Source organism: Mesocricetus auratus, unplaced genomic scaffold (genome assembly GCF_017639785.1).
Source record: "Mesocricetus auratus isolate SY011 unplaced genomic scaffold, BCM_Maur_2.0 Super-Scaffold_6730, whole genome shotgun sequence".
In the NCBI taxonomy this organism is placed as follows: Eukaryota; Metazoa; Chordata; class Mammalia; order Rodentia; family Cricetidae; genus Mesocricetus; species Mesocricetus auratus.
The window spans coordinates 53,036,982-53,064,435 of NW_024429184.1; the positions used below are offsets into that span (position 1 = coordinate 53,036,982).

At 42.5% G+C, this 27,454-nt stretch overlaps 2 protein-coding genes across 3 annotated transcripts; both read left to right on the forward strand.

Annotated features, from left to right (window-relative positions):
- The first annotated feature begins 2,619 nt into the window (after nt 1-2,619).
- Nucleotides 2,620-4,720, forward strand: Slc10a5 (solute carrier family 10 member 5). Its single transcript, XM_005066792.4, has one exon. The coding sequence runs from the start codon at nt 3,328-3,330 to the stop codon at nt 4,624-4,626; it is 1,299 nt and encodes a 432-aa protein (XP_005066849.1). The 5' UTR covers nt 2,620-3,327; the 3' UTR covers nt 4,627-4,720.
- A 4,044-nt stretch (nt 4,721-8,764) lies between these two features.
- Nucleotides 8,765-27,116, forward strand: Impa1 (inositol monophosphatase 1). 2 transcript variants are annotated; one of them, XM_005066791.4, is made up of 9 exons: nt 8,765-8,903; nt 11,021-11,086; nt 11,564-11,697; nt 14,190-14,294; nt 16,551-16,596; nt 18,829-18,937; nt 19,473-19,581; nt 25,145-25,296; nt 25,787-27,116. In XM_005066791.4, exons 2-9 carry the CDS (start codon nt 11,024-11,026, stop codon nt 25,900-25,902), a joined length of 834 nt encoding a protein of 277 aa, XP_005066848.1. In that variant the 5' UTR covers nt 8,765-8,903; nt 11,021-11,023; the 3' UTR covers nt 25,903-27,116. The 2 variants fall into 2 exon arrangements, with proteins under 2 accessions (XP_005066848.1, XP_040597319.1); XM_040741385.1 differs by lacking the exon at nt 8,765-8,903 and adding an exon at nt 9,019-9,148.
- The last annotated feature ends 338 nt before the right edge of the window (nt 27,117-27,454 follow it).

Genomic DNA, 27,454 nt, shown 5'->3' on the forward strand with positions numbered 1-27,454 from the left:
AGCTCCATCTTTTTCATGTCCATGTGATGAATACTGATAACTTCTGGCTTTTATAAGGTTCTGAATTCATTCCTTTACATAGTTACCTGCATAACTACTTGATACACTAATCTCTAATTGCCAATATGGACACAATGAAGATATTATACATATACTTAGAACTGTCATACAAAGTTGTAATGCCAGTTGCAAATAACTTAATAGACAGTATAGCTATGTCCCAATAGCTGTTTTATTGGAAACTGTCAAACTAGAGATAGTTTGGTTTTGGTTTGGTTTTCATTTGGTTTGGTTTTTTGTTTGTTCTTTTGAGATACTAGAAAAGTTTCGATAACACCAACCATTACTATACATTAATCACAATTACTTGAACACACTAAATGCAAGCACATATAATTGAATGAAAAATATGTCAGAAAAAATAATACCTACTCAGGCGAGAGCAAATAAGGCTGGTAGAAATTGAAACCTATGAAGGATGAAAAAAAAAAGTCTTCTCTCTTTGGTCAGAGAAAAGGGACAAGGCTATCCAGAGGGGGATCAACAACAGTAGGTACACCATCCTTAAGTTAGGTCCTAGCTTTTATAAGGTCTGGAGGATACCAGGGATGGACATCCTTGGTACTAAAGACTGGCAGCTAAAGCATGCTTAGTCTAGAGAGGACAAGGTGTGGGTGAGAGTCTCATTCTCCTAACTCCCTGTGTCCAGCTCACTGAAAGCAGAGCACTCAGGACTTCCAGGTAAGCCTGCCTAATGAAATGGCGGGGTTACAATGTCGCCATCCTCCCTAGTGTCTTCATTGCTGACAGACAATCAAAATTGTACAGGAAAGGCACCAAGCATAGGAGAGGAATGCAGATGAACAGTTGAAATAATACCTTGATACCAATGAGCATCAGTCTAAAGAAGGAGGAGATGCATGAGGAAGCTGGATGGGGTTCTTCCTAGCCACAGTGATCAGGTGTTAGTCCCCACGTTTTCAGATATGAAGAAGGGTTGGGAGAACCTGAAAGAGAAACAAAGTAACTAGATAAAGTACATGAGTGAAGAAGCATGCATACTTCACATTGCTTGGATCTGCTCTATCAAAGTTGTGAATTAAGGTACTAGGTCGTGTAATTGTAAGGGTAACTCATTTTCTAAGTTACATTATTTAGTTTTGGTGTGGGAGGCACATGTCACAGCATGTGTGTGGATGTCAGAGGGCAACTTTGAGAATTGGTTTTTTCCTACTATGTGGGTTCTGGGGATCCAACTTAGACATTCACCCTGGTAACAGGTACCCTACCCACTGAGCTATCTCACTGGACTCCACTCATTTTGACAAGTTCTTACTGTGTAGCCCAGGCTGACTCTCCTGTTTCAGTGTCAGTGTCAGGTATTTTTGTCACTTTAACGTTACTTGGGACACCTGAGTGTGGTGGCTCATGCCTTTAATCTCAGCACTCAGGAGGCAGAAAGTAGATCTCTGTGAGGTCAGAACCAGCCTGATCTGCATAGTGAGTTCCAGGCCAGCCAGCCAGAGGTTCAAACTGATACTCTGTCACTAAACAAGCTCCTTTGGAATTTTACTGGTGTCACTGAGCAGAGCTTAATCCTAGTCCCTGTCCTCAACACTAGTAAATAGGTCTTGTTTTTCTTAATGTTCTACATGGACATAAATTAATAATGCTCAACTCTACCATGTGTGAAAGACATACACAGCCTTTTTACAAATCAGTCAAACTGAAAATGCCATGATGAAGCTCACTACTGTTTATTCTAACACACAAGTAGACACTTGTAGTAGTGGGGAGTTGATTTGAATTTTTACTGCTTGGCATCCTCTCATTTGGGAAATATACAGCTGAGTTTGTGGATTTTCCTCAGCCATGAGGCATGGCTGGGTCAGTTGACTGGTGCCCATGCCCCTAGCTGTGCATAGTGAGTCATGTTACTAAGAAAAACTAGAGCATTAGAATTAAGGTCAGTATCTTTCCACTATGAAATTCCAAATGCTGAGTAGCAACAACTGCTTAGCCAGGTTATGCCTTTAACTACCTACTTAGGTTTTCAAGTTAACCTGATGACCATGCCAGATGTTTTCCTACATACAGACACCAAGAGTAGTCTAAGGGTTTGTTTTGCCTGATAGAATTGCTCTAGAACTCCAAAAAACAATTAGCATCAAGGATGTTCTCAAGGCCAGCCATTGTGGCCATTGATGGCAGCCACATGTCTAATCTCAAGATAACAAAGTTGTACTTTGCTTGGTCACTATGGTTTTCAGTTTAGGGCCCCAGTGTTACTATAGGTGTGAATCGGGGTGCATAGGGCACCTTCTCCAACTTCCAATTGTTTGTGTCCCTGAAACAGGAATTGGACTAGGGACAGACACATGGATGGCATCTGGAAAAGATAGTTTATTAAGAGAGTGTTTTGTGTTGGTGGCACATGCCTTTAATCCCAGCACTCGGGAGGCAGAGGCAGGTAGATCTCTGTGAGTTCGAGGCCAGCCTGGTCTACAAAGCAAGTTCCAGGACAGCCTCCAAGACAATACAGAGAAAGCCTGTCTCGAAAAAAAAAAAAAAAAAAAGAGGGTGTTTTCACAGGCGGAAATACACAGGGCTGGAGAAGGAGTAGGAGTTTAGTGGTACCCATTCAGAGCAGATTGGCACATTTGTACCGCTCATTGTTTTTCCGGGCATGCTCAGTGAGAAGACAGACTTGGTAGGAAGGGGCTTCCAGTCTTTCAGCTAACAAGCTTCTTTCATAGGCCTGTTTTCACTAATTCTCTCTTTGTCTCCTTTCCTCCCTCTCCCTTATGCCCTTCCCTCTTTCTCTCCCTTAACCCCTCCCCCCTCCTCTCTCCCTACCACACACTGCCCTGTCATACCAGCATGTGGATAGGGTCTTTTGACTTGATGGAATAGGAATAATAATCTCCAAGTGTTAGTATCTATCTTAGATTTGTTTCCTGGCTGCTTTTATTATTTTCCTTAGGAAGAAGGAGAACTAAAAAAATAATAGCTCCAGGAGTTTATCCTCAGGTAACAAGGAACTCTGGGAGAGAGATTAGGTTTTTTGTTTGTGATGGTGATACCTATTAAATGCAAGGCTTTACTTGTCAGTTTCCCTAACTACAAGTAAAACTGGTTGTGTCACTCACTAGATAACTTTATATTCGTTCAAAGTACAACAGTTCCTCCTCTTGGACCTTGACCCGCCAAACTCTAGCTGTTACCTAACTCACATTTATGCCTTCTGCCACTGAAGACCTGCAAGAAGAATGGCCTTTTGGTTTTAGAAAAAAAAGTTGCCACATACGGTTTATCTAACCGTTCAAAATGTTTGGAAAATCTTTTCTAATCCTACTTCTGTTGGTGACCCCAGGAGAAACAAGGAAGTCGTTTCTCAGTATCCTGAATATACAAAATACAGAAATACTGTCATTTGCAAAGACAGAAGAAACGGTCGTTGTAAGGTCCAGTTACAAACGGCCTAACTCCAGCTTCCTGTCTGTGAAATTAGAAGATCCAAAGGTGCTGCAGGTGGTGAACGTGACCAGGACCTTGCTGGACGTCACAGACTTTACCATCAGCTTAATGACTTTCCCAGGGGAGACGAATCTGACCATTCAACTCTGGGATTCCGAAGGTAGGCAAAAGATACTCATCGAAGAGATAAAGAACGTGAAAGTCAGAGTGCTCCGACAGACAGAAGATAGCCTCTTCCAGGCACCAGTGCCTGCCAATAGATATATCTTGATGCTTGTTTTAGCCATGATCCTTGTAAATAAATGTGCCTTTGGCTGCAAGATTGAATTCCAGATACTTCAAACAGTATGGAAGAGACCTTTGCCGGTAGTTCTTGGGGCAGTTACACAGTTTTTTCTTATGCCTTTCTGTGGTTTTCTTTTATCTCAGATTTTGGGATTGCCCAAAGCACAAGCTTTTGGATTTGTAATGACCTGCACATGTCCAGGGGGAGGTGGGGGCTATCTTTTTGCCCTCCTTCTGGAAGGAGATGTTACTTTGTCCATTTTGATGACTTGCACGTCAACATCCCTGGCTCTGATAATGATGCCTGTCAATTCCTACTTATACAGTAGGCTATTAGGATTACCGGGTGTATTTCATGTTCCTGTTTTAAAGATTATGTCTACACTCCTTTTCATCCTCACACCAATATCGATTGGTGTAGTCATCAAGCACAGAACACCCGAAAAAGCAATCTGTTTAGAGAGAGTAGTTCGACCTCTGAGTTTGACTTTAATGTTTGTAGGGATCTATTTGGCTTTCAGGATGGGATTGGTATTTCTGAGAATGGCCAACCTAGACGTGCTTCTTTTGGGGCTTTTGGTTCCTGCACTGGGCTTTTTGTTTGGCTATTCCTTTGCTAAAGTCTCTATGCTACCTCTTCCTGTTTGCAAAACGGTTGCTATCGAAAGTGGGATGTTGAATAGTTTCTTAGCCCTGGCCATTATTCAGCTCTCTTTTTCACAGCCCATGGCCTACGAAGCCTCTGTAGCTCCTTTTACAGTAGCCGTGTGTTCTGGATGTGAGATGTTGCTACTCCTCCTGGTCTACAAGGGCAAGAAAAGAGGAGTCAATAGCACAGGAACTGAAAAGACTCCTCTAGTCTAAAACTTACAGCACTCCTAATTCTTGCCCTGGCTGAAATACTGTGGGAAATTCAAACTCTGAAAATAAGGCACCTTTCATCTTGTTAAAAGCTTGATATGGGAGGTGAGGAGATTATTTCTTCTAATACCTTCATGTGTATGCTTTATATATCTGTGTGTGTAACATACGGGTGTATAATGCGCTATACACATATTGGTATGTCATATATGTTTACATGTATATGTTATATGTGTCATATATGTGGTCATATATTTATTCTATATAACACATATGTAGAACACACACATTTATGTTACTCATAGTAAGCACCTAGTGACTGCTACACTACATATTAAGAAGGGAGACTAAGATATCCTTTCAGTGTGTTAGTTTGGTAAAGATTTTACAATCTCTTAATGGAAATAACCAGTGACTTGTGTATATCCTAAGTTTTTAAGGAAAGAGTCCTTACGATGGGCAGAGAATGGTGACTCAGGGAATGGGTATGCACATTCCTATCTGACATTCCCATGAGCTCATTTGGAAGCAGCATGTCTTGAATAAACGCAGCAGCTCTGTTTCCACATCCACATGGGCTACTGACTTCTATACTCCCCACCAAAGGCACTGCCACTTATCCGGAAAGGACATCTCCTCCCTCATCTGTCCTTTTTAAAGAACAGTCAACTTCATAATTGTGAAATGTTTCATCTAGCCTCCTCCCTATTCCCAGGGCTATTGCTTTTGTTACTCCTGTACTACTGCTTCCCCAAACCTTTCCAAACTGGCTTTGGTTTCCTTCTTTTAACGGCAGTCAATCACATGGATCTTATAAAAGTCTAACTTGGATCGCATAATTTCCCTGAGGTGAAGCCCATTTGCTATGAGCATAAAGCTCCTATTCCTGGGTAAGGCATTTATCACCCCAACTTAGCACAGCTTTCCAGTTTGTTCCCTGCTGCTGCTTTACATTCTGTGGGTTTCTTATGACTCCAATTTTGGCTCTGCCTAAGGCACATGCTCTTGTCTTATACAGGCCTTTGCTTCTTTGTGAAGCAGAGGTCGAGTGGTTCACGGATATACCTTGTGCAAGCCAGCCAGGCTGTTTTATAGCCATTTCTGTCCTGTTTAATCTCCTTACTCATCTGTAAGCATGAAACCCATTTGCATTTTTTCTACCACTCTAGCACATAATTTCCCATATGCTTATTCAAACAAACTATTAAAGCACAAGCTAGGACTCAGATGAAGGCTATGCTTCAAAAGTAATCGATTAGTCTTTGGTCAGGTGTGTAATGTAGGGGGAGGGCTTGTCTGGCATATTTGAGGCCCTGGATTGTAACACTGCAAAAATAAACACACACACACACACACACACACACACCTCTATATGCACTTCATGGGATAGATTTTTGCATCATTCAAATTTATAACTAAAATTTTCAATGCATTTTTTAGTATTTGAGACAGTCCATATTCTTGTCAAAGACAAAGTGGCCATTAAGCTTAAAAAAAAATCCAGCACTCGGGAGGCAGAGGCAGGCGGGTCTCTGTGAGTTCGAGGCCGGGCAGGACCGACAGCCTCCAAAACAATACAGAGAAACCCTGTCTCGTAAAACCAAAATATATATATATATATATATATATATATCGCCCTTAATAATATGCCTTTTCCTATTTGTTATTTCCTTGTTGTTGGAGGCAAAGTAAGTACCCATAGTCCAGTTCCCTTATTTAAAAAAAAGTGGAAATAATGATGTCAACTCCATTAGATTACCCTGGGAATTATATTCAACCATACATATGCTGTGCTTAATAGAGCACAGGGTTAACTATTATTACTGTTTTGTTGAGTTTAAACTGTTAACACTGACAGATTCATACTAGTGGTTTGAAATGTCAATTAGACAGCTATGTTTGGAGCCTAAACCTTTAATATTTTCCTATTGGTGTTCTTGCCTATAGTATTGTAGTACTGGTAACTTCTGTTCTCTACTGATAGAAGACAGACAAATCTGTTCTTTCATATGCCACTAAGTCCAGTGTATAAAAAAACAAGATTCATAAAAGACCTGATGGTGTGATGTTGGACAGCTATCCTGATCTTAAAAACAATGATTGCCTCCCTGGAATATTTGACTCCTTTCAACAGAAATATCCATTCAGAGGCTCAAAATATAAACATCCTTATATAGTACAAACTTAACTAGGCATCTCTTAATGAACATAATTTGCCAATAGCAAGCCAGGAAACCTGCCTTTCTAGTTGTGCTTTATGATCAACCTTATGACACTAAGAGTATCCGTTTTCAAATCTGTAAAACCCAGAGAGGAGAGCTCTCTCTCTCTCTCTCTCTCTCTCTCTCTCTCTCTCTCTCTCTCTCTCTCTCTCTCTCTCTGTGTGTGTGTGTGTGTATGTGTGTGTGTTTAAGATTTCTGTATCATCTCGAGAGTCTTTCTCTTGTCATGTATGGAGGTCTCTACAACCATCAGAACCAACTTTCGAACACTCAATAACAGGGTTTTGTACTTTGTGGCACCAGCTTGCAGCACTGCCATAAAGGAATCAGAACATCAGACACTGTTGTGCACTTTACTTTCAGAAATCACTCGACAACAGAATGGACTGTTTGTGCTGAAAACTGAGTTGCCTGACAATAATAGTTCTAAGAGCATCAGAGGCTGCTGCAAAACAAAAACAAAAACAACAACAACAAAAACCAAATCAAAACCAGAGTTCCTGCTCATCTGATATAGGAAGCTAGCAATAGCTTTAATGTAAAGGAATCCTATATGTATTCCCTCGTTTATCTTACTTCAAGATGGTTACATTACTTAGCCTTGCCAAGTCAGTGGGACAATTTTCACTCATAAAAGGTTGAAGGATGATATTTCTTTAAATGCTTGGGGAATTCCATTTGTTCACATATCCATGCCTGTCATCATACATTTGATAAGTTTTTTATTTTAAGATGGTTGACAATAGGTAACCCCAAAACCTAGTTCTTGAAGGCCTTAAAAAGAAGTATTTGATAGAGGTATCCAAATCAGTTTCTTAAGGTAACATTCTTCACAAGAGCAAAGACAAGTTTTGGCTCTTCATGGAGTTTACAAGTTGGATTCACTATTTCTGCCACTCATCTCTGACATGTTGCACATCATTAATAATTTCTTGTCTTTTGATTAAGTCAAGAGGAGCAATGAATTCACAAGCAATTATGCAAGGACACTGTAGTCCTCTTGTGGGTAGTTCATGTGGGTAGAGCTTTCCTTTTAAAAGTAACACACCTGCATCATACCTGACATACCATTTCAAGCGAAGAAACATTTTAAGAACCACACACTAGCCTGTGTTGACCATATGGAGCAACCTGGTTGAGCCATGCATATTCTCTGTATGTGGACTTTGGAGTCAGGGAGCCATGCTCATGCTGTTTGAGTTTGAGACAAACCCTTTAATTTCTCTAAGCCCCAGCTTCGTTATCTGTGTAATGAAGAGAATCTTCATTAAATTGCTGCAACACTTACATTTAAGCATGTAAGAGCACAATTTCTGCCTGGTGTGGTGGCACCTGCATATAATCTGAGAACTCCGGAAGTGAAGACATGAGAATCAAGGACTTCAGAAGCCAACTTAGGCTACATAATGGGACATTGTTAAAAATCCATGGCTGGGAAGGAAGCTCGATGACGGGGTGCTTGTATACTATTTGCAAAACTCTAGGTTTTATCCTTAGAACTGAGGGTTGGGGTGGGTGGGAAGTACAACTTCCTGCAGCCTGTCAAGTCCTCAACTAACAACAACCGGTATCTAAGTGAATTACTGAGAAGAGTAGTGTTGGTGCTGACAGCCAATTTTCAAAAAGTTTAAATCTCCTTTAGGCTTACCTAGGACAGGTTTAGTAAATAAAAGTTGCACAATGACAGTCACGACTCCTATTTATCTGTGACCAAAGAGCAAGATGGAATTCAAGCATCAGATGGGAGAAAGGGAAATGGGAAAACATGAACTATAAGGACGAAGGTGGAGAACTGCAAAATAAACAGGGTCCCCAGAGAAGAAAGGACGTGCAGGAGCATGCCAGAATACACCACCTTCAACCAGACCAAGCCTTGCAATAAGGATGTCCTGGCTGGCAATTCTGAGCGCAGTCCAGACGTGAAGGCGGGGTTTCTAGACGGCCCGGCCCGGCCCGTAGGCTTCCAGGGGCGGGACTTCCTGTCGAGCAACCCCGTTACCTCCGGAAAAGCCGAGACTTCGACCCCGGCAGTTGAGCATCGCGGTGCGCTCACGCGAGGTAAGTCCGTTCTGTCCCCGCATCCCCGCGCAGCTTATTCGGTGGCTGAGGTGCAGGCTCTGGCGAGCTGCAGGCGAGTTGCCGCCATGCTGGGCTGGGGCGGCGGCCGGGCCCTTCTCCCTGCTGTGCTTTCCGTAGTTCTCCGGAAATAGCCGAACAGGTTCGCTAGGTCACCCTCCTTGATCTCTGAGGCTCTGTGTCGCTAAATAAGCCCGACTCTACCGAAGCCCTCAGGGATCTCTCTGGCAAGTTTCCTGGGTCACGAAATCACAGGGTTGGGGATGGACAGGCCCAGGTCCGGTGATGTCTTGCATCGCGAGCGGGGACAGGTGACAGGGGAGAGGAGCGGCTGTACAGGATAGAAACAGTTTTAAGTCTGTGTGATTTTGTTCCCAAAGTGAAGGCTGATAGACTATGACCCCCGTGAAAACAAGTCTTGGGGCAAGGAAGTCTTTGAAATAAAAGGGTTTATTGAGCCGTTTACATATAGTAGGTAGGGCACACTTCGTAAACTACCAACAAGGGTAAAATAGTGCGTCTGAGATCTATAGCTAACGGTATTTTTGGATTTCAATGCACAGGCCTACATTTTAGTTCTCCATTATTGCCCCTACCCCACAAAAAAAAAGAACAAACCCCAAACAACTGTTACCTAATTGACTTCCCTCATCTCTTCCTTCTTCTGAACCTCGGTACATTTCATGGTACCTTAGAAAATCTCTTATCAGTCGCCTTTGTGACTAAATGCTGTGTAGCAACAGCAATTTTTCTGCAAATGTCTATTGGTTGGTATCTATTCAGCTGAATAATTCCTTGAAGAGGTGATGGGTAGCTTTTGAAATGGTCTTGGAATTGGTGGGTGTTCTGTCAATGTTGTCACAAGGTGACTTGTGAGAGTCTTGAGAAGTTTCTGGTGAGGAAGCAGACCAGCCCAAGAGTGTCGAGTTGTGATGAGACGGTAAGAACAAGAATGATAAAGTTTGGAAACCATTCTTGGAGAGCTCTAAGAAGTTAATCATATAACTCAAAAGGTAGTCTTTTATACAGTTACTCCAGTGTTTGTATCATAAGGAAAAGGCATTTAGTCACAAAGGCATATGCCTGTAATCCCAGCCAGCATTCTGGAAACTGAGCCAGGATAGGTAAGAGTTTGAAGCCCACCCTGTCTCAAGTAAAAAGGAAAATGAAGCAGCCGCCAGTGGACACTGGTACACCTTCTGCTCTGTGCCCCTGTGCTTCTCTCCTGTGCAGTGAGGCAGAGATTTCACATGTCTCTAAAGAGGAAGCATGGTGTCACTTGCGCTCAGTTGTGAAGCGGAGTTAGTGTGGCTTTATACAGAAGGCCTCCTTTTCTGAGCGTGACCACTTCCAAGCTTCCCTCTGCTAGGAACCCTTGTTAGCATGTGGTCGAGCCTGTGGTGGGTCTCCAGTGGCCAGCAGAAAGCTGGCCAAGCCACACAGTTATGCTCTCCCCTCCCTGAAGCCCAGCGGTAAATGGTGCCTATGCCTTTATAATTAGATTTTTAGACCTAGAGTTTTCTTCCCTCAGAATGCTGTAACGGAAAGCATGTAACTTCCACTCATACACCTACTTAGCCTTTAGACTACTTCTTAACCTGTCTATTACCTAAGCATCAGTTGGGCCCCCATCATCTCCCATAACATGATATGGTGTGGCCTCTCCCCAAAATATGATATTGAATGGACACCTTGGGAGACAACTTCATAGAACATTTTTTTTTTTTTGGTTTTTTGCTTTGATAATTCTTCTATTAAGTTGGGTATAGTGGCACATCCTAGCACTTGGGAAGTAAGAGGCAGGGGGATCAGGAGTTCAGGGTCATTCTTGACTATTTACTGAGTTTGAGACCAGCCTGGACTATGAGACACTGACTCAAAACAACAGCAGTAGCAAAAAGTCTCTACTCTATAGGTGAAATATGGGATATTTCAGGGTGATTTTTACTGGGCCTATATCTTGGGGAAAAATATTGAACTGTAGACCAGGGAAGGGGTGAATCAAAATAAAAGATAAGTTTTTCATTGAGATGCTTATGTAAACAAATGCCTGCAGAGTTTGTAACTGTTCTGTGCTTACCTGTGTTGAATATGTTTAGAAGATGTCAGACCCTTGGCAGGAGTGCATGGACTATGCGGTGACCCTCGCAAGACGAGCTGGAGAGGTATGGGCTACAGTTTTGTTGCCAGAGTGATGTGTGTGGATACTGCAGTGTGGCCTTGTTCCACACTTTAAATACAGTGAAATTGATTGTGTGTGTGTGTGTGTGTGTGTGTGTGTGTGTGTGTGTGGGTGTGGGTGGGTGTGGGTGGGTGTGGGTGGGTGTGGTGTGGGTGTGGGTGTGCACTCGCATGGCACTAGGGATGGAACCTGGGACGACGTGCGTGCTGGACTTTTCAGTTTGTATTGTTAAGCTCTTGTGACAACAGTCCTGAATTTAAAATAGGATATGAACTCATGTAATATTTTACCTAGAAGTTCATAACTCTAAAATGTCTTATTTCATAGACACCTTTGAGAGAAAAATTTAAGAATGTCATGTAAGACTGAATGCTTGAAATTATTTTTTGTAATTTACCTTTTTGTTTGGTTTAAAATTACTTACATCTTTTTTATTTGCTTGCCAAAAACATCTTTTTAGATGATTCGGGAAGCTCTGAAAAATGAGATGAATGTCATGATTAAAAGTTCTCCAGCTGACTTGGTAACAGTCACCGACCAGAAAGTTGAAAAGATGCTCCTCTCTTCTATAAAGGAAAAGTACCCATCTCACAGGTATTTCCTGTAACGATTTAAAGTAATAAAATTAAACCTAGGTTGTAATCTATGCACAAAGCCAGAGTTGTTTCTAGATACAGAGTGGCAAGTTGACTTCAGCTTGAGAAGGACCTTATTTGAGGGTATTGGGCAGCTCAGGCCAAGATGATGGGTAGGAAGAAGACACGCCTGAGGGTGATGTCTGGGCCATTGCTTTGGATAGTGTGTGTGGTCTTGGTCTTGACTGATGGCTTTGGCTGTTTCTGACCAATCTGTTCTATATTTTTACCTCATTAGTTAAGGTTCCAAATCCTGAGAAAGACTCCTTGGTACTGAGTTGGGGTGGCTTGTAGTATGCTTCTGGGGATGGGGGAAGAGAGCATCTTTTGATTCCTTAGTGATAGGAGGAATTTTTAGATGGTGGAAGCAATTGTCTGCTGTTGTAGGCACAGTTGAAAAGCTCAGTTAAACTTGCACTGCAAAGTTTCTTCTGTGTGTGAGGGAAATGGTAGCATTGAGAAGTTTGAGAGAAAATCCTGAAGTCAGGACTCTGCACAGACACAAAATTTAGCAGAAACTATTGTCAGCCAGACAAGGTGGCAGATGCCCCTAATTCTAGAAAAGCAGTGTGAGAGAAAGATGCCATTAGACAGGGTTCAAGCAGAGGGTTTTTTTTTTTTTATTAGGGAAAGGGATCATAAAAAGGGGAAAGGGGAGTGGGGAGACCAGCTTCCAGAGACAGGAGCAGCAGGAGAGAGGCGGAGAGAGGAAAGAGGGGGAGAGAGAAGAAAGAAGGGGAGAGAGGGGACACAGACAGGAAGGGAGAGAGAGAGAGGGAGGGGGGGAAGGGGGGATGGGAGAGGGAGGCTAGGCTGTGGCAGGACCCTTTTAAGAGGGTACACAGTGAATGTGCACAGGTGATGCTCTTAGTGGCTGCAGCTGAGGGCGTATCCCGTCAGAACCCCAAGGGTAGGCCAGTACAGATGCCTGAATGGAAGATGGAGTTAAGAAGCATGGGGATGTGTAGCCAGCCAAGGCTCCACAGTGAGACCTTGTTTCAGGAAACTCCAGGCTGGAAACAGGTCAGCTGTAGAGCATTTTTTGCATGAGCAAATCCCCAAGTCTGATCCCCAGAACTTTAAGAAATCAAAAGTCATCCTTTGAAAGTGTGAGTGCTGGAGTTGTTACTTTTCTCTCCTGTGGCATCAGTCATTGTCAGTCTTTTAGTCACCAAGAAGGAAAATATGTAAAGTTGTGATTGAACATACTTCCTTAATAAAACAGCTTAGAAGTAAGAGAAAGCGGGGGAAGGGACAAATATTTAATAGAACAGTTCAGTATCTAACAAAGAATTCAGAAAATAGGAGAGAAGAAAACCAATGAACTCAGACACCATTTATAAGATCAACTTATGGTTGTTGTGCAGTCATTTTGCTGGGCAGTTTGTATTCTCGTTAACTTACCGACTGTTCTCTGTTATTTATTACTCCTTTTGAAATGATTCTAAATGACATACACAGTGCTTCATAATTGTGCCAGAGTTGGGAAGATGGGAGTAGCTGGGCTGCATGACCCTGGCTGAGGTCTCAGTCAGTGGTCCAGAGGTGCAGTCACCGTGGCTCCAGTCTGGAGTGTCCCTTCACATCTGTGCTTGCGGGCAGCGTCAGCTCCCTGTGGATGGTCTGCTGGCAGTTCTGCATGTTTGTGGCATCCTCAGAGCTACATGGAAGCTGGCTTCTCCTAGGACAGGGAGGGAGAAACAGTGTGAACAAGATGGGAACTACCGAGCCAGTAAAGAGGCCATATAACCGTCACTCATGCTGTATTCTGTGGATTAGAAATCAGCTTTACACTCAGAGAAAGTGCTATGTGGTACTAGACAATTTGTGGTCTTTGTACTATTTCTTTGAATTTGTTTGATTTTAAGACAGAGTCTCACCCTTGCCGAGGCTATCCAGGAATTCACGATTCTTTCTCCTGTACCTTCTGAGTACCAAGATTTTAGGCAGCCATGCCCTCCCTGTGCTCTTACTTTTGAAATCGCTGTAGTTCCTTAATTTCTCATTTAAGGATGACTTTTTTGGATGTGTGAGCTTTTCACTGCATCTATGCCAGCATGCGTTTAGAATTTAGGTTTCTGTACTGTTTCACATGCCTTTGTTCTAGGGAAAGTAGAGCTTTGTCCTGTTTATAGGGTATGAATGTGTGTGTGTGTGTGTGTGTATGTGTATTTTATTTGTAGAAAGAAAACAGGCCAGGCAGTGGTGGTACACACCTTTAATCCCAGCACCTTGGAGGCAGAGGCAGATGAATTTCTGTGAGTTTGAGGTCAGCCTGGTATCCAGGACAGCCAGGACTGTTACACAGAGAAACCCCTTGTCTCAAAAAAGCAAACAAACATAAAAAGCAACAATAGGACAATAGTCTAGACTTGGCCTTTGTTTAAGGAAATGAAGCATAAAGTCCTGACTCCACCTTAGAGGTTAGAAGTTTGTGTTTCTTGCTTTCAGTTTCATTGGGGAAGAATCTGTGGCAGCTGGGGAGAAGACTGTCTTCACAGACAAGCCCACGTGGATCATTGACCCTATTGATGGAACGACAAACTTTGTACATAGGTATGCCTTTAATTTTAATGTAATTATCGTTGAGTGTTAACTGGATGAAGACTCTCTAATGAAGCCAAACATACTTCAGGAAGCTGTATAAATTATTTTTGCTTCTTTATTCTAAGAAACTGTATATAGAGTGTAGAGGTGGAGCTACGTGTACTATGCAAGCTTTCTCTACGATGTGGAGGAAGTGAAGAAATGGTCCTGTGTGGACTTGTGTGGTGTGCCTGGTCACCATTCTCTCTCCTTCTGTGAAGACTGTATAAACATGTGAGGGGCGATAGCGCACTTCAGTAAAGGAATTGGTGCATTCCCTGATGCGATGCTGTCTGTGCAGTGAGTTCCCTCTAAGAGAAAAGAGGGATGCTAAGGGGTGTGGGTGTTAGATCTGCAGACTGAGATCTGAGTCCTACAGCTTGTTTATTGCCTCTGTCAGTCTTTCTAAGCCTCACTTTACAAACTACTTAAAACTATGGTGGTGAGATGGCTCAGTGGTTAAGAGCATGGACTGCTCTTCCAGAGGACCCTGGTTACGTTCCCAGTACACACATGGCCTCTCACAGCCATTTGGAACTTCAGTCCCATGGGATCCAACACCATCTTTGGTCTACAAAGATACTGCCCGAACCTGGTGCTTAAACACCCATAAAATAGAATTAAAGGTTAAAAAAAGGTACTTAAAATCCAAATGTTCCAGTTTGCTATCTGTTACTGTGAAAAAACCATGACCAAAAGCAACTTGGGGAAAGAAAGGGCTATTTCATCTTACTCTACAGTTCATCATTGAGGAAAGGCAAGCAAGAACCCAGGGCAGGAGCTGATGCACAAACCGTGGAGGACTGCTTACTGGCTTGCTTCCCCTGGCTTGCTCTGGTGCCTTCTATAGCCCAGGCCTACCTGCCCACAGGTAGCACCACCCACAGGGGGCTGGCCTTCCTTACATCAATTAGTAATTAAGAAAATGTTCTGCAGACATTCCTATAGGCCAGTTTAATGTAGACAATTCCTCAATTGAGATTTCCTCATAGATATGTCTAGGTTTGTGTCAAGTTGGCAAAGTATGATAGTATAATCCTAGCGCTTGGGAGGCGGAGGTCAGCCTGGACTACATATTCAATTCCAGGACTACATAGTGATATGTTATATTTTTAAAAGACCTTATAAAATGGCCATATTAATAACACTTGCTTCATAGAATTGCTTCTTGATTCTTGTACACTTTCATAAGAACTTAGTATATTGTTTGACATGGTAAGGTTGTCTTGTAGCTGTGCCTACACACATGTATGTGTATGATACATATGCAGTTACGAAAGTCTATAAAACAGTGAAGCATAGAATCCACATGTGACAAGGCATTGTGCCTTTTTTTTTTTTTTTTTTTTGGTTTTTCGAGACAAGGTTTCTCTGTGGCTTTGGAGGCTGTCCTGGAACTCACTCTGTAGACCAGGCTGGCCTCGAACTCACAGAGATCCGCCTGCCTCTGCCTCCTGAGTGCTGGGATTAAAGGTGTGCGCCACCAACGCCCGGCGGCATTGTGCCTTTTAAATATGGAAGCTGCTTGAGATACATTGAATAAGACAAAAGATTTTAATGTGTTTTTATTAAAATAAAAACTCCATGTTAAACACTTACGCTTATTTTCAGTTCAGAATTTAAGCTTATTTCAGTTAGGTTTGAACCTATTTTGCCTAATTTTTTAAAAATTCCAATTCACTGTGTGTGAGAATATAGAATATCTGTGCAAACTAGAAGCTGTAAAATCACTGTGGCGAACAGTTTGTTTTTTCTAACATCAGTTCCAAGTTTCAGGTCAGAATAAGAACACACAGGTTTTTTCTTCCCTGTGTTTGCTGGTGGTAGGGAAAATGAAAGGACTCTTTTCTTTTTAGCTGTGACCAGTGTTAAAGAATTTAAATTTGTATTTTGGAAAAAAAGTCCTGTAAGTAACTGCTTATTTATAGTATCTGACACTCAAGGGCTGTAGGATGGTGTACAGTACTGTTTTCTCCCCCACTCTGTCTCCCTGTTACTGGAGATCCATTTCTGCAAGTGACATTGTTGCCAGTTCCTTGTAACCCTTTCAGTCATGCTAATGTCTGTAGAAGCATTGTGTGTGTGTGTAGATCATGCCCTTTTCTCTTCTCCCATTTATATGCATAACTTGTGACATATTCCATCTTCAGGGTTATGAGAATTAATCTTGTAAGTACTTTTGGAATTAAATTCTGTCTTGGTTAGTTTGTGGATTTTTTTTTCTAGGTTTCCCTTTGTAGCTGTTTCAATTGGCTTCGTTGTAAATAAACAGGTATGTCTAAAATGTTTGGTTCACAAAATATCTTGCTTTTCTTTTCTGAGAAAAAGTAAATTTTTCTTAGTTTGGTTTGTGCTACCGCATCATTGTAAACATAAGCTACAAGACCGGGCACGTCTTCGAATACATTTCTAGTGGATAAGGTTATGTCTTGAAAGACATGGTGGGAATGAGAAACTGAAAACAAGTAAACACTGTCATATTTTTGACACACACAGCTATGACAAGAGTTAATGTGACTTTAAAATGTCTCACAGACTAGGTGGGACATTTCTAAGTATGTCTCCCTGATGTGAAGGAAGGGAGATGTTGAAAGATAACAACATGCCGAGTGTTGATGGTGCACGCCTTTAATGCCAGCACTCGGGAGGCAGAGGCAGGTGTATGTCTGTGAGTTCGAGGCCAGCCTTATCTACAAAGTGAGTTTCAGGAAAACCAGGGCCACACAGGAAACCCTGTCTCAGGGCTTGGGGAGTGGGGTTGTGGGGGGAGAAAGACAACAATGTGTCAGGGGCCAGAGGAAGGCTGGAAATAGCAGGGTATGTTTAGGAACATAGACACGATTGAATGCTAACATACAAAACCCAATAGAGTAAGATGTTAGCTGTTGTGCTCTCTTTCTGTTCATTCTTTGCTGTTTGGCTGCTTGGCTGCTGTCTTCAAGGAGTTTGTGCAGTGCGTTTGATCAGCATGGGCAAAAATGGATTTCAGAAATTTCTGAAATAGAAGCCCAAGGCTAAGTGGTAGAGTGCTTGCCTAGCCTATATAAACCTCAGTTGAATCCCTAGCAATGTTACACATACACACACACACACACACACACACACACACACACACACACACACACACACCATGAGTACAAATGAACTCTTGGTTACAGGCTGCATCGGTCACGTCACATAGCACACCTGGTGGTCCTAAATAAGCCTTTAGCATAGACTCAGCCTGAGCAGAAAAGTGGTCCCTGCTTTCGAATCCTGAGTTTGTTACAGTCAGGTGAGTCATCAGGCAAAGGCAATGTGTAGAGGAAGGCAGAAGAGACTATACACAGTTCCGTCCGTAGTGCAACGGGGGTCTCCTCATAGCAGAAGGCATCTTAGAAGTTGGCTATGTTAGTTGCCACTTAGAAATTAACATTTGCCAACATAAAAAAAAGGAAGGAAGGAAGAGGAAAGAAGGAAGAAAGAAAGTAAGTAAAGAAGGAAGAAAGAAAGGGAGTTTTATCAAGATAGACCAGTTTGGCAAAGTTGGTATGATTTTGACTTCTTTGAAAGAGATTTCTGCAAGACGGTTACAAAGCATAGACTCCTGTGAAGGGATTTGTGGGAGCCAAAATGTTTGTTAGTAGTTGAATCTGAAGGTGCTGTGAGGATCTGGAGTGCTAGAAGGGAAATGGAAGCAATGCCAGATGGGTAGAAAGCTGAGGTGTCAACTTTTAAGGGACACCCCAGGGAACCATGGAGCTTCTGAGGTAAGTATTACAGAGCTTTGAGCATGGCTGTCCGTCCAGTTTAGACGACAGCCTTTGGGGTCAGCAAAGATTTATTACAGTTACAGTAGGCTGACTGGTCAGTGCAGAGCACAGACTGCAGGGTGTGAGCAGGAGAGCAGCCAGTGCAGAGCGCGAAGGGGCCGCTTTAGTAGGACCCGGGAGACTGTGTAGTGAATCTAAACACATTGGCACACGGTGGAGGGTGGGGTTTCAGGTTGGTGTCTGGTGAGGTCACTCTCTCCTGAGGCTGTGCTCCTTGTGCTCCTGGAGAGGAAGAAGGCAGAAGGCCTCCCAGGACCCTTCTGTTAGCAACTAAATTCAGCTTGAAGGTGGAGGGGCAAGACTCCAAATGAGCAGCAAGGAAGGGAGAAACTTAGAGAGAAGGCACTAGAAGAGAAGGAGGATCCGTGGATGGTGTTTATATTAGAGAGTGGGTGAGCGGGGATCCTGATGCAGGAGGACACAGTGTTCATTATAGACTCACAGAAGACTGCCTCCTTCCAAAGCTAGGAGAGAGGGACAGTGCATTCTCATCCAGCCTTGAGTGCGAGGAGAGCTCAGGACTGAGGTCTGCTGTTTGGGCTGCAGTTGAGCATCTGCTCATTCTCACAGTGCAGCTGTCTGAGTATATTTTATTAGTATACTAGACTTTCTTGTTACTTTATTCAGAAAAAAGATGCCCACTAATTGAAAAATACTCAGGTTTGCTAAAAAAGACTTGCTTCCCTATGCAGATGGAGTTTGGAGTTGTGTATAGCTGTGTGGAAGACAAGATGTATACTGGCAGGAAAGGAAAAGGAGCCTTTTGTAACGGTCAGAGGCTTCAGGTCTCCCAACAGGAAGGTGGGTGTGTCCTCCGGTGCGTGAGGCCCTTAGCGGAGTGTGCTTGCACTTTACATACTTGTATATTAACCTCTGGACTTAGCGAGTATTAGCTGACTTTCCCTCCCTCCCTCCTTCCCTCCCTCCCTCCTTGGTTTGGTTTGAATCAAGGTCTCACTGTAGCTCTTGCCTGGCACTGGCTGTATAGGTGAGCTTGGCCTTGAACTGAGAGATCCGTCCGCCTCCTGAGTGCTTGGATTAAAGATGTGCACCACTATGCCCAGCCATAACCTTTCTCTTAAGTTGAGGGCATATTTTTAGTTCATTTCCTTTTGTTGTTGTTTTTAAATGATTTATTTTTAATTACAGGGTTGTGGCAAGCAACATACCTACTTTTTAAGTATTTTATGTAATATCTGAGGCCTGGGAAAAAGTTTGATAAAACTAGAAAAAAAGGATTTAAACATCCCATTTTATTCCAAATTGTGTTAGATTTGTTCTAGAGTTTTGGTTATTAACATCTGGTGGCTTATTTGAAATAACTTCCCCTTTTCAGACATTACCAAATCACTCTTGGTGACTGAGTTGGGCTCATCCAGGAAGCCAGAGACTTTACGCACTGTCCTCTCCAACATGGAAAAGCTTTGCTCCATTCCCATCCATGGGTAAGCCTTCTCATTCCCACCAAACTGCCAGATAAGTTCACTTTTTGAAGGCACTCATTTTTATTTTTCTGTGTGTGTGTGTGTGTGTGTGTGTGTGTGTGTGTGTGTGTGTGTGTTCTTTGTTTTATGTTTGAGATAGGATTTCACTCTGTAACACAGGCTGGTCTGGAATGTGTGATCCTCCTGCCTCAGCCTCTTGAGTACTAGCTAGGGTTAGCTATATGTTTTACACTCGTGATAACACTGCTTTCCAACTTCATAGGAATTTAATAATGATAGCTTATATAAGTGAATAAAACAAAAATTAATATTTCTGGGGATGATGGCACATGTTGACATTATTGCCTACTTTGGAGGATGAGGCAGGAGGAGTGATTGATTCCTGAAGTTAGGGTTTAGTCTAGAAAACATAGTGAGACCCTAACTCAAAAATGTTTGTTTGCTTTTGAAACAAGTACTTACCCTAGAGGTTTTAGGAAAAGGTAATGATTTGATGTCCATAAATTTAACACAGGTGTTGGTTATATAAGTAGCAATTTAATGACCTTTATTATAGTTGTCTCAGTAAAAATAATCATTAAAAAAGCCACTGAAGCCAGGCATGGCAGAGCATATCTGTAACGTTGGCCTCTAGGAAGCTGAGACAAGAGGACTTGACGCTGTAACGATAAACGGCACACTTACTAAAAGTAAAACTAAGTATTTATTGTAGAAATTACTCACAAGAGACCAAACAAGTAACCCAGATGAGCCCAGTAGTTTTCCGCCGTCGAACTGGAAGCCAAAAGCCGGAAAAAGAGACCGAGACTTCCGTTGTTCAGTCTTTGATACCTTCCTCCTTAATGCCCCTAGCCATGCCCAATCCGTATATGTCTTTAGTCATACCTAAAGTAGGTGTGGTTAGCGGTGTGGTAAACTGCTCTTTTATTACCTCATTTGTATGCGCCTCTAATAAGTTACATGGCTGATGGCGGCACACGGTTTCCTCCTACAAGGACTGTAGAGCATGGTTCAAGGACAACCTGAGCTGCACAAGAAGAGACTGTCAAATGAACCAGAAGCCATTGAGAAGCCAGGCTCCATAACATGTGTCTGTCATCCCAGCCACTAGCAAGCTGAGGCAAGAAGTCTGGGTTACATAGTGAGAGTTCATTTCGAAAAAATAAAAACAGGCTTTTGAATAGCAGGAGAATTTTATGATTTTTGTCTTCCAGTTGTTTTACTACTCTTTTTGTCCTGAAAGTTTGGTCAGGGAAAGACTCTGAGAACTCCTCAGAGGTCATCTGGTAAGCCAGCCTTGTTTTGTAGCTGAGTTCAGGGGTTCAGTTGCATGAAGTGACCCCAGGAGATCACATAACTAGATGGAGATAGGACCACAGCCCTGGCTGCCAAATCCTTCTCTTCTTCAATATTTAACTTCTCTTTTAGGAGTTAAGATGTACCAGGTACATCTTAGCCATGCTACAAACTATGATTTGGGACTGCGTAGTCATGAGTAAGGTAAATGAGAGGTTTTTGTCACCTAGCTATCAACCTCCCAGAACACAGAACTCTTGAGGCCCAAGGCAGTGTCCTTGAGGGAAGAACAGTGCCTTTTTTTTCCCGGTTTTATGAGACAGGGTTTCTCTGTATTGTTTTGGAGGCTGTCGATCCAGCCCGGCCTCGAACTCACAGAGATCCGCCTGCCTCTGCCTCCCGAGCGCTGGGATTAAAGGCATGCGCCACTACCGCCCGGCTAGAAGAGTGCCTTTTAGAGCTGCTGCTACAGTTGCCTGGTAAAGTGGCACTAAAATGGCTGTAAAACAGCTTCAAGTGGTTTACGCTGTAGTTTTCTTATTTGCTATTGGCTGAAATAAAAATAAGTTTTAGGTTTTATTTTTTGGTTTGTTTGTTTTGTATTTAAACCAGGAAAATGTTAGCAAGGATAAGAACTGTTATCTTACTCCTTTCTGTGCTGTTATCTCCAGACAGTTCTTTAGCTTTCAGTCACTTCAGAATTGCTCGCACAATACACAGAGATCAAAAAGTCATGATTTGTCTGACTGACCGAAACGGGGAAACCATCCCAGCCAGTTCCTGAGGAGGTGATAACAGCCATGAGACAAAGTAAATTGTGATGAATCAGTTGCTTGCCTTGGGGGAATTAATGCAGATGTGTACAACATTTTGAGATTTTGATATAGCATTGTTATCTTCAGGGTTCATATCTGAGAACTGTGCAATCAAGTTACAAAAAATAATCATATACAGCCTCATACTGTTTCATGTTAAGTCTACAATTTTGTGCAAATTCAAATTGGGCAGGGCCACCATAGAGCAGTTTTATAATAAGCATGGTACTGGGTTTTTTTTGTTTGTTTGTTTTTTGTTTTTCAAGACAGGGTTTCTCTGTAGGTTTGGAGACTGCCCTGGAACTCTCTTTGAGGACCAGGCTGGCCTCGAATTCACAGAGATCCACCTGCCTCTGTCTCCTGAGTGCTGGGATTAAAGGTGTACGCCACCACCGTGTGGCAAGTGTGGTACTTTTTACTAGTATATAATTGCATTTGTAGTCTAAGATAAGTTGCCCCTACTTTATTGACAAAAAATGCGAAACTCTGGAGCAATTGTGAAGCAGCTGAGCATGAGAGACCCAGCTCTTTGGACGCCGCTCTCTTCCCTCTTGTGCATGCTCAGTCTCTAGACGGATCGGATGAAGAGCCAGTTCATCCTGCTGCCACCGCTAGCAGAGTGATGTATTAGGTGATCCTTATGGCTTGTTCCTAGAAGAACAAGCTCCTGCTGATTGCCAAACCCCTGCCTGAGAGCTCTTGGTGCCCATCAGAGGCCAGCAGGAGTTTCCCTGGTCAGGGGAGTGTCACCCTCAGCTTAGGTGCCTCTGAGTGGGGGGGGGGGCGGGGCACAAGTCCTTCCCAGAACTTGAGCTCTGAACTGCCCCATGCCCCCGTCTCATGTAAGAGGTAGGGAGGTAGCCCAGCCTGTTTTGCTTTCAGTTTGTTTCCTTTCAGGCAGAGTCTTACTGTGTAGCCCAGGACAGTATCAGGCTTATAGTAGCCCAGGATAGTATCAGGCTTATAGTAGCCCAGGATAACATCAGACATATAGTAGCCCAGGACAGTATCAGGCTTATAGTAGCCCAGGATAGTATCAGGCTTATAGTAGCCCAGGATAACATCAGACATATAGTAGCCCAGGATAGCATCAGGCTTACAGTATTCCAGGATAGCATCATACTCTCAGTAGCCCAGGATAGTATGAGGCTTATATAGTAGCCCAGGACAGCCTCAGACTCTCAGTAGTTCAGGATTGTACCAGACTTACAGTGCCTCTTCCAGAACCTCCTGAGTTCTGGGATCCTAAGCATCAGCATTGTGTTCACCTCACCTTTCTTTATAAGCTAAAACTTGTCACTTGGAGTTGGATTGACTCTTTGTGCTACTTCTTCACTAAATTTGATATGAAACAAAAATGTAAATTGTAAAACACACTCGAGGGGTGTGCAGTAAAGAAACTGTCAACACAACTGCTCCATTGTATGGTTAAGGTTTTGGTTGTGGATGAGAGAGAGAAGAGCCAAGAGCATCTGGAAGAGTCCAGAACACAGGGAAAAAGTAGACTGAAATGTGGCTGGGGCTGAGAAGCAGGAGCAGACAGGAGACAGCAAGAGAGCAGCGGAGAGAGTGCAGTGAGAATAGCTATCAGGAGCAGACAGAGGAGACAGCAGAGAGCAGGAGAGAGTGCAGTGAGAATGGCTATCAGGAGCAGACAGGAGACAGCAGAGAGCAGGGGAGAGTGCAGTGAGAATAGCTATATGGAGCAGACAGGAGACAGCAGAGAGCAGGAGAGAGTGCAGTGAGAATAGCTATATGGAGAGTGGCCGGAGGGGGCGGGGGAGGCCAGGAGGCTGGTGTGAGGGCTGTGACATGAGAAACAAGGACTGGAGTGGGAACTGAGGTGGCCTGGAGCTGGCGTGGACTGTGATACACAGCCGCAACTGTATGTCAGTGGAGCCACTGTCCCTTCTGCCACTGCGAGGGAATGATTCCTTATGGCAGATGGGAACCAGCTTTACAAGTTCATGAGGAATGCTAGCCTTCATCTAACAGCCAGAAAGCCTGTGGTCAGATAGAACTGGGCCTAGACTCAACTTTGTGGGTTTGTTCTTTTTGAGAGGAAGTGGAGTCATTCCTATCCTTTTTAAAAATCAGGCCTGTGAAACATACTAGTGCAGTCTTTATTTTTGTTTTTTAGATTCAGAAAAAAAAAGCCACACAATTCATCACAGTTCTGGTACTTCTGACAAAAACTTTGAGAGGATGAATCTCTTTGCCTTATGCCCAGAGATTTAAATATTAGTTACAAAAGGAGTTTGAAGCAAATATGGTGGTAACCACCCGTAACCTCAGCATTCAGGTGGCTGAAGTAGGAAGGTTCCACACCAGTCTGGAGCATTTAGTGATGCCCTGTCTCAAAAACAACGGCAACCCCCCCCCAAAAAAAACCAAAATAAATAAATAAAGTAAAAGGGAAATTTGGGTAAACGTTTGAAAGTAACTTTCCTGGCTCCTTTTTGTTGTGGTTGTTGCTGTGTGTTTTTTTTTGAGACAAGGTCCCATTGTCCCTAGGCTGGCCTCAAGCTCATGACAGTCCTGGCTAGCCTCAGCCTCCTACCTGCACTGCAGAGCAGTGGTTCTCAACCTTCCCAGTGCTGCCACCCTTCCATACGGTTGCTCGTGCTGTGGTTTTGATTCTCATTGCTCACCCATTTCCTTTAAAGTAGTTCCATAGTCTTTCATTTTGTTTTAAACTTGACATTTTTGAGCTTTTTTTTTTTTTATAGAAAACAAGGAAGTTTTTGAAAAGTAAGGACTGAATGTTCATGCCGAATCCAGGAAGCCTCTTGTGGCTTCAAGCACAAGCATGAGGCTTTTCTGGTTGGCAGGGAACAGTAGCATGGTGTTTTACACGACCTGGAAACTGTTTACATTATGCTGACTATGTAGCCGCTCAAGTGATGTGATTACAGGCGTATGCTATCACATCTGACTCTCTCTGGTATTTTTTGTTTTGTTTTCCCTTTAAGTCTTTGTTACCACATTTGCCTTATTAAATGGTTACTTTATGATAAATTCATGATTTACATAGTACATAGTGATTGGATGTTTTAAAAGATTTATTTTTGTTTATGTGTATGAATGTTTGCTTGCGTATATGTGTGTGTGCACCTCATATGTGCAGTGATGGCAGAAGCTAGAAGAAGGCATTAGATCCCTCTGGAACTGGAGTTCCAGGTGGTTGTGAGCCACCATGTGAATGCTGGGAACTAAACTCAGGTGCTTGCAAGAGTAGAAAGTGTTGTTATCCACTAAGCCATTCCCCCAGCTCTGATCTTTAATTTTATATAGTTTATTTTAAGTAGATAGAGAACAGTTTTTAAGTTTTATCCACAATTATTCTCTAGATTTAGGCAAGCAGTCTCAGCTGGCATTGAAATTGACCACCTTAAAGAGGAATACCTTTGTTGAGAGGGTTTTTTTTTCTTCCAATTTTATTTTCATGTTAGCATCCGGAGTGTTGGAACAGCTGCTGTTAATATGTGCCTTGTGGCAACTGGAGGAGCAGATGCATATTATGAAATGGGAATTCACTGCTGGGACATGGCAGGAGCCGGCATCATTGTCACCGAAGCTGGTGGAGTGCTGATGGATGTGACAGGTGAAGTCATGGCACCCCAAGCATGTTTCCTGCACGTCTGTTAGGCTTTCCTCTCTGTGTACATGTTCCATACAGGAACAGGCTGTGATTTTCTATAAAATCAAGCAGTAGGAGATAGAGACAGAGACGATGGCTTGTGGTAATACATTAATGAGAAATGGTTGAGACTCTTCAAGTGCTAATTGTCAGGCTCTCCTCTGAGGCTCGTACCATGGACTTACCATGGACACGCGGATGTAAAGACGTGTAAGAGTGCCCGCAAGAAGCAGAAAGAGAGGATGGCGTTTCCACTTGAAATCCCTCATATTGGTACTCAGAAAAGATGCCTAGAAACTTACCTCCTCTCAAGGCTGGAACGCTGTCACTGGGTGATGGACTTAAAAAAAAACAACTGAGAAATTAAAGTATTAGCATAAGATCTAGCTGCGTACATGCTTTTCTCCTTATTGTTGTACACTGTATAACTTTTCCATATTGACGTTGATTTCAGGTGGACCATTTGATTTGATGTCGCGGAGAATAATTGCTGCAAACAATAAAGCATTAGCTGAAAGAATAGCCAAAGAAATTGAGGTAATACCTTTACAAAGAGACGACGAAAGTTAGCTGGCACTCCGTCACACGTGCTGGCCCTGCTGTTTGAAATGTATGACATGTCTGAGGTCACTGATTTCAATTTGTCTTTGAGGTCCTGATTTGAAAATGGGAACATGTTTTAAAGATGGCTTATGCAAAATTAGATGGAATATTTGACTGTTGAAAGAAAATTTGCATGTAAGACTGTCTTGGAGAAAATACACAGGAAGCATAATTAATGAGCTAGCCATTGAATAACCACCAGTCCCCATGACCCCCTTAGATTTTAATATACTATTTATATGCACAATTCTCAATTAGAAAGTTTTCTTTTTTGTAAAAGTGTTTTTCTTTGTTCTAAAAGCCATACTTAATTAAGTTTGTAAGACTATAACAAGCAGAGAGCCCTCTTGTTTTAGTGATCAGTATAATTCTACACCTGGCACAGTACCTGACAAACAGTAGGTGGTCTAAAACGACCACCTTACAGTGAGTCCCAGAAGCTGCAGTTCCTGCTCCTCATGGGTACATAATGAGATGACCGTTATGTATCTTGCTTCCTGTTTGGAAGTAAAAGTTACCTCACTGTCCTTTTTGTGTTTCATATCGCCATGCCATTTCATAGGATCATCTTGCCAGAGTGCAGCTAGTATACTACTGTATGCTGTAGGTTCTGCCTAAAGTCTGTGTGCTGGAGAGGAGATTTCACAGAAATCTTTTGTGTCTGGTGTAGTTAGTTACAGTGTAATGTTGTACTAAGTGTAGTATTCACATTCATTACTTAAACTGGTTTTGGCTCTGCTGACAGATGTATTGTGGCACATGTATTAATGGTGAACTTTTTGATTTCTTTCCAAACTCCTTGCTTAATTTTATCACTACTGTCTATGTATTCTATAAGGTTCTTGGGCCTCTCAAACTCAAGAAGAAAAATGAATGGTTCCTATTCCTTTTTAAAGGATTAATTTATTGCCTAGCCTTGGCCCTTGGATATGAACAAATATTTTGTTCTTAGTATGTTTGGACCTTGCATTTGATAAAATGAAATGTTCTTGTAAGTTTCAAGGCAGTAAACATTTTATTGTTGGATGATTTAATAGATTAAATCTCTATGATACTCTGATTTGGGCACTGTAATTAATGGATTTCTGCTGTTAACTACATGATTTAAAGCATCACATAACATGTAAATTCTATTATAAGACAGGTTGTTTTTATAATTAAATTTATTTTAATTAAGACTATTATGAATAACTATTTATTATATTTATTTATGTATCCTAGGCAGGCCTCAGAATTGCCATGTATCTGAGGATAAATTTGAACTCCTGATGATCCTTACTCATTGTAAGTTTGTAGTATCCCATCTTTGTGGGGCTTCAGTCAGATTCAGCCGAATAGCCTGGTTTGTACCTGAAAAGGGGAGTGTGGATTGAGAAATGGCAGGTAATGATGCTAAGGAAAAGTCAGACACAGAATAGAGTCAGGAGGGCAATCCAGTGAATACTGAATACATCAAGTTTATTCTTCAGCATTCTTAAACACCCCAACCACAAAGGGGGAAATGGCAAAAGACTTCTTT

Bases quoted from the DNA above. Each gene is read 5' to 3' on its own strand.
- Impa1 (XM_005066791.4), top strand. From the start codon at position 11,024: ATGTCAGACCCTTGGCAGGAGTGCATGGACTATGCGGTGACCCTCGCA. The intron at 11,698-14,189 runs GTATTTCCTGTA...TCTTGCTTTCAG, and splicing joins GAAAAGTACCCATCTCACAG to TTTCATTGGGGAAGAATCTG. The intron at 19,582-25,144 runs GTAAGCCTTCTC...TTTTCATGTTAG, and splicing joins TGCTCCATTCCCATCCATGG to CATCCGGAGTGTTGGAACAG.
- Slc10a5 (XM_005066792.4), top strand. From the start codon at position 3,328: ATGTTTGGAAAATCTTTTCTAATCCTACTTCTGTTGGTGACCCCAGGA.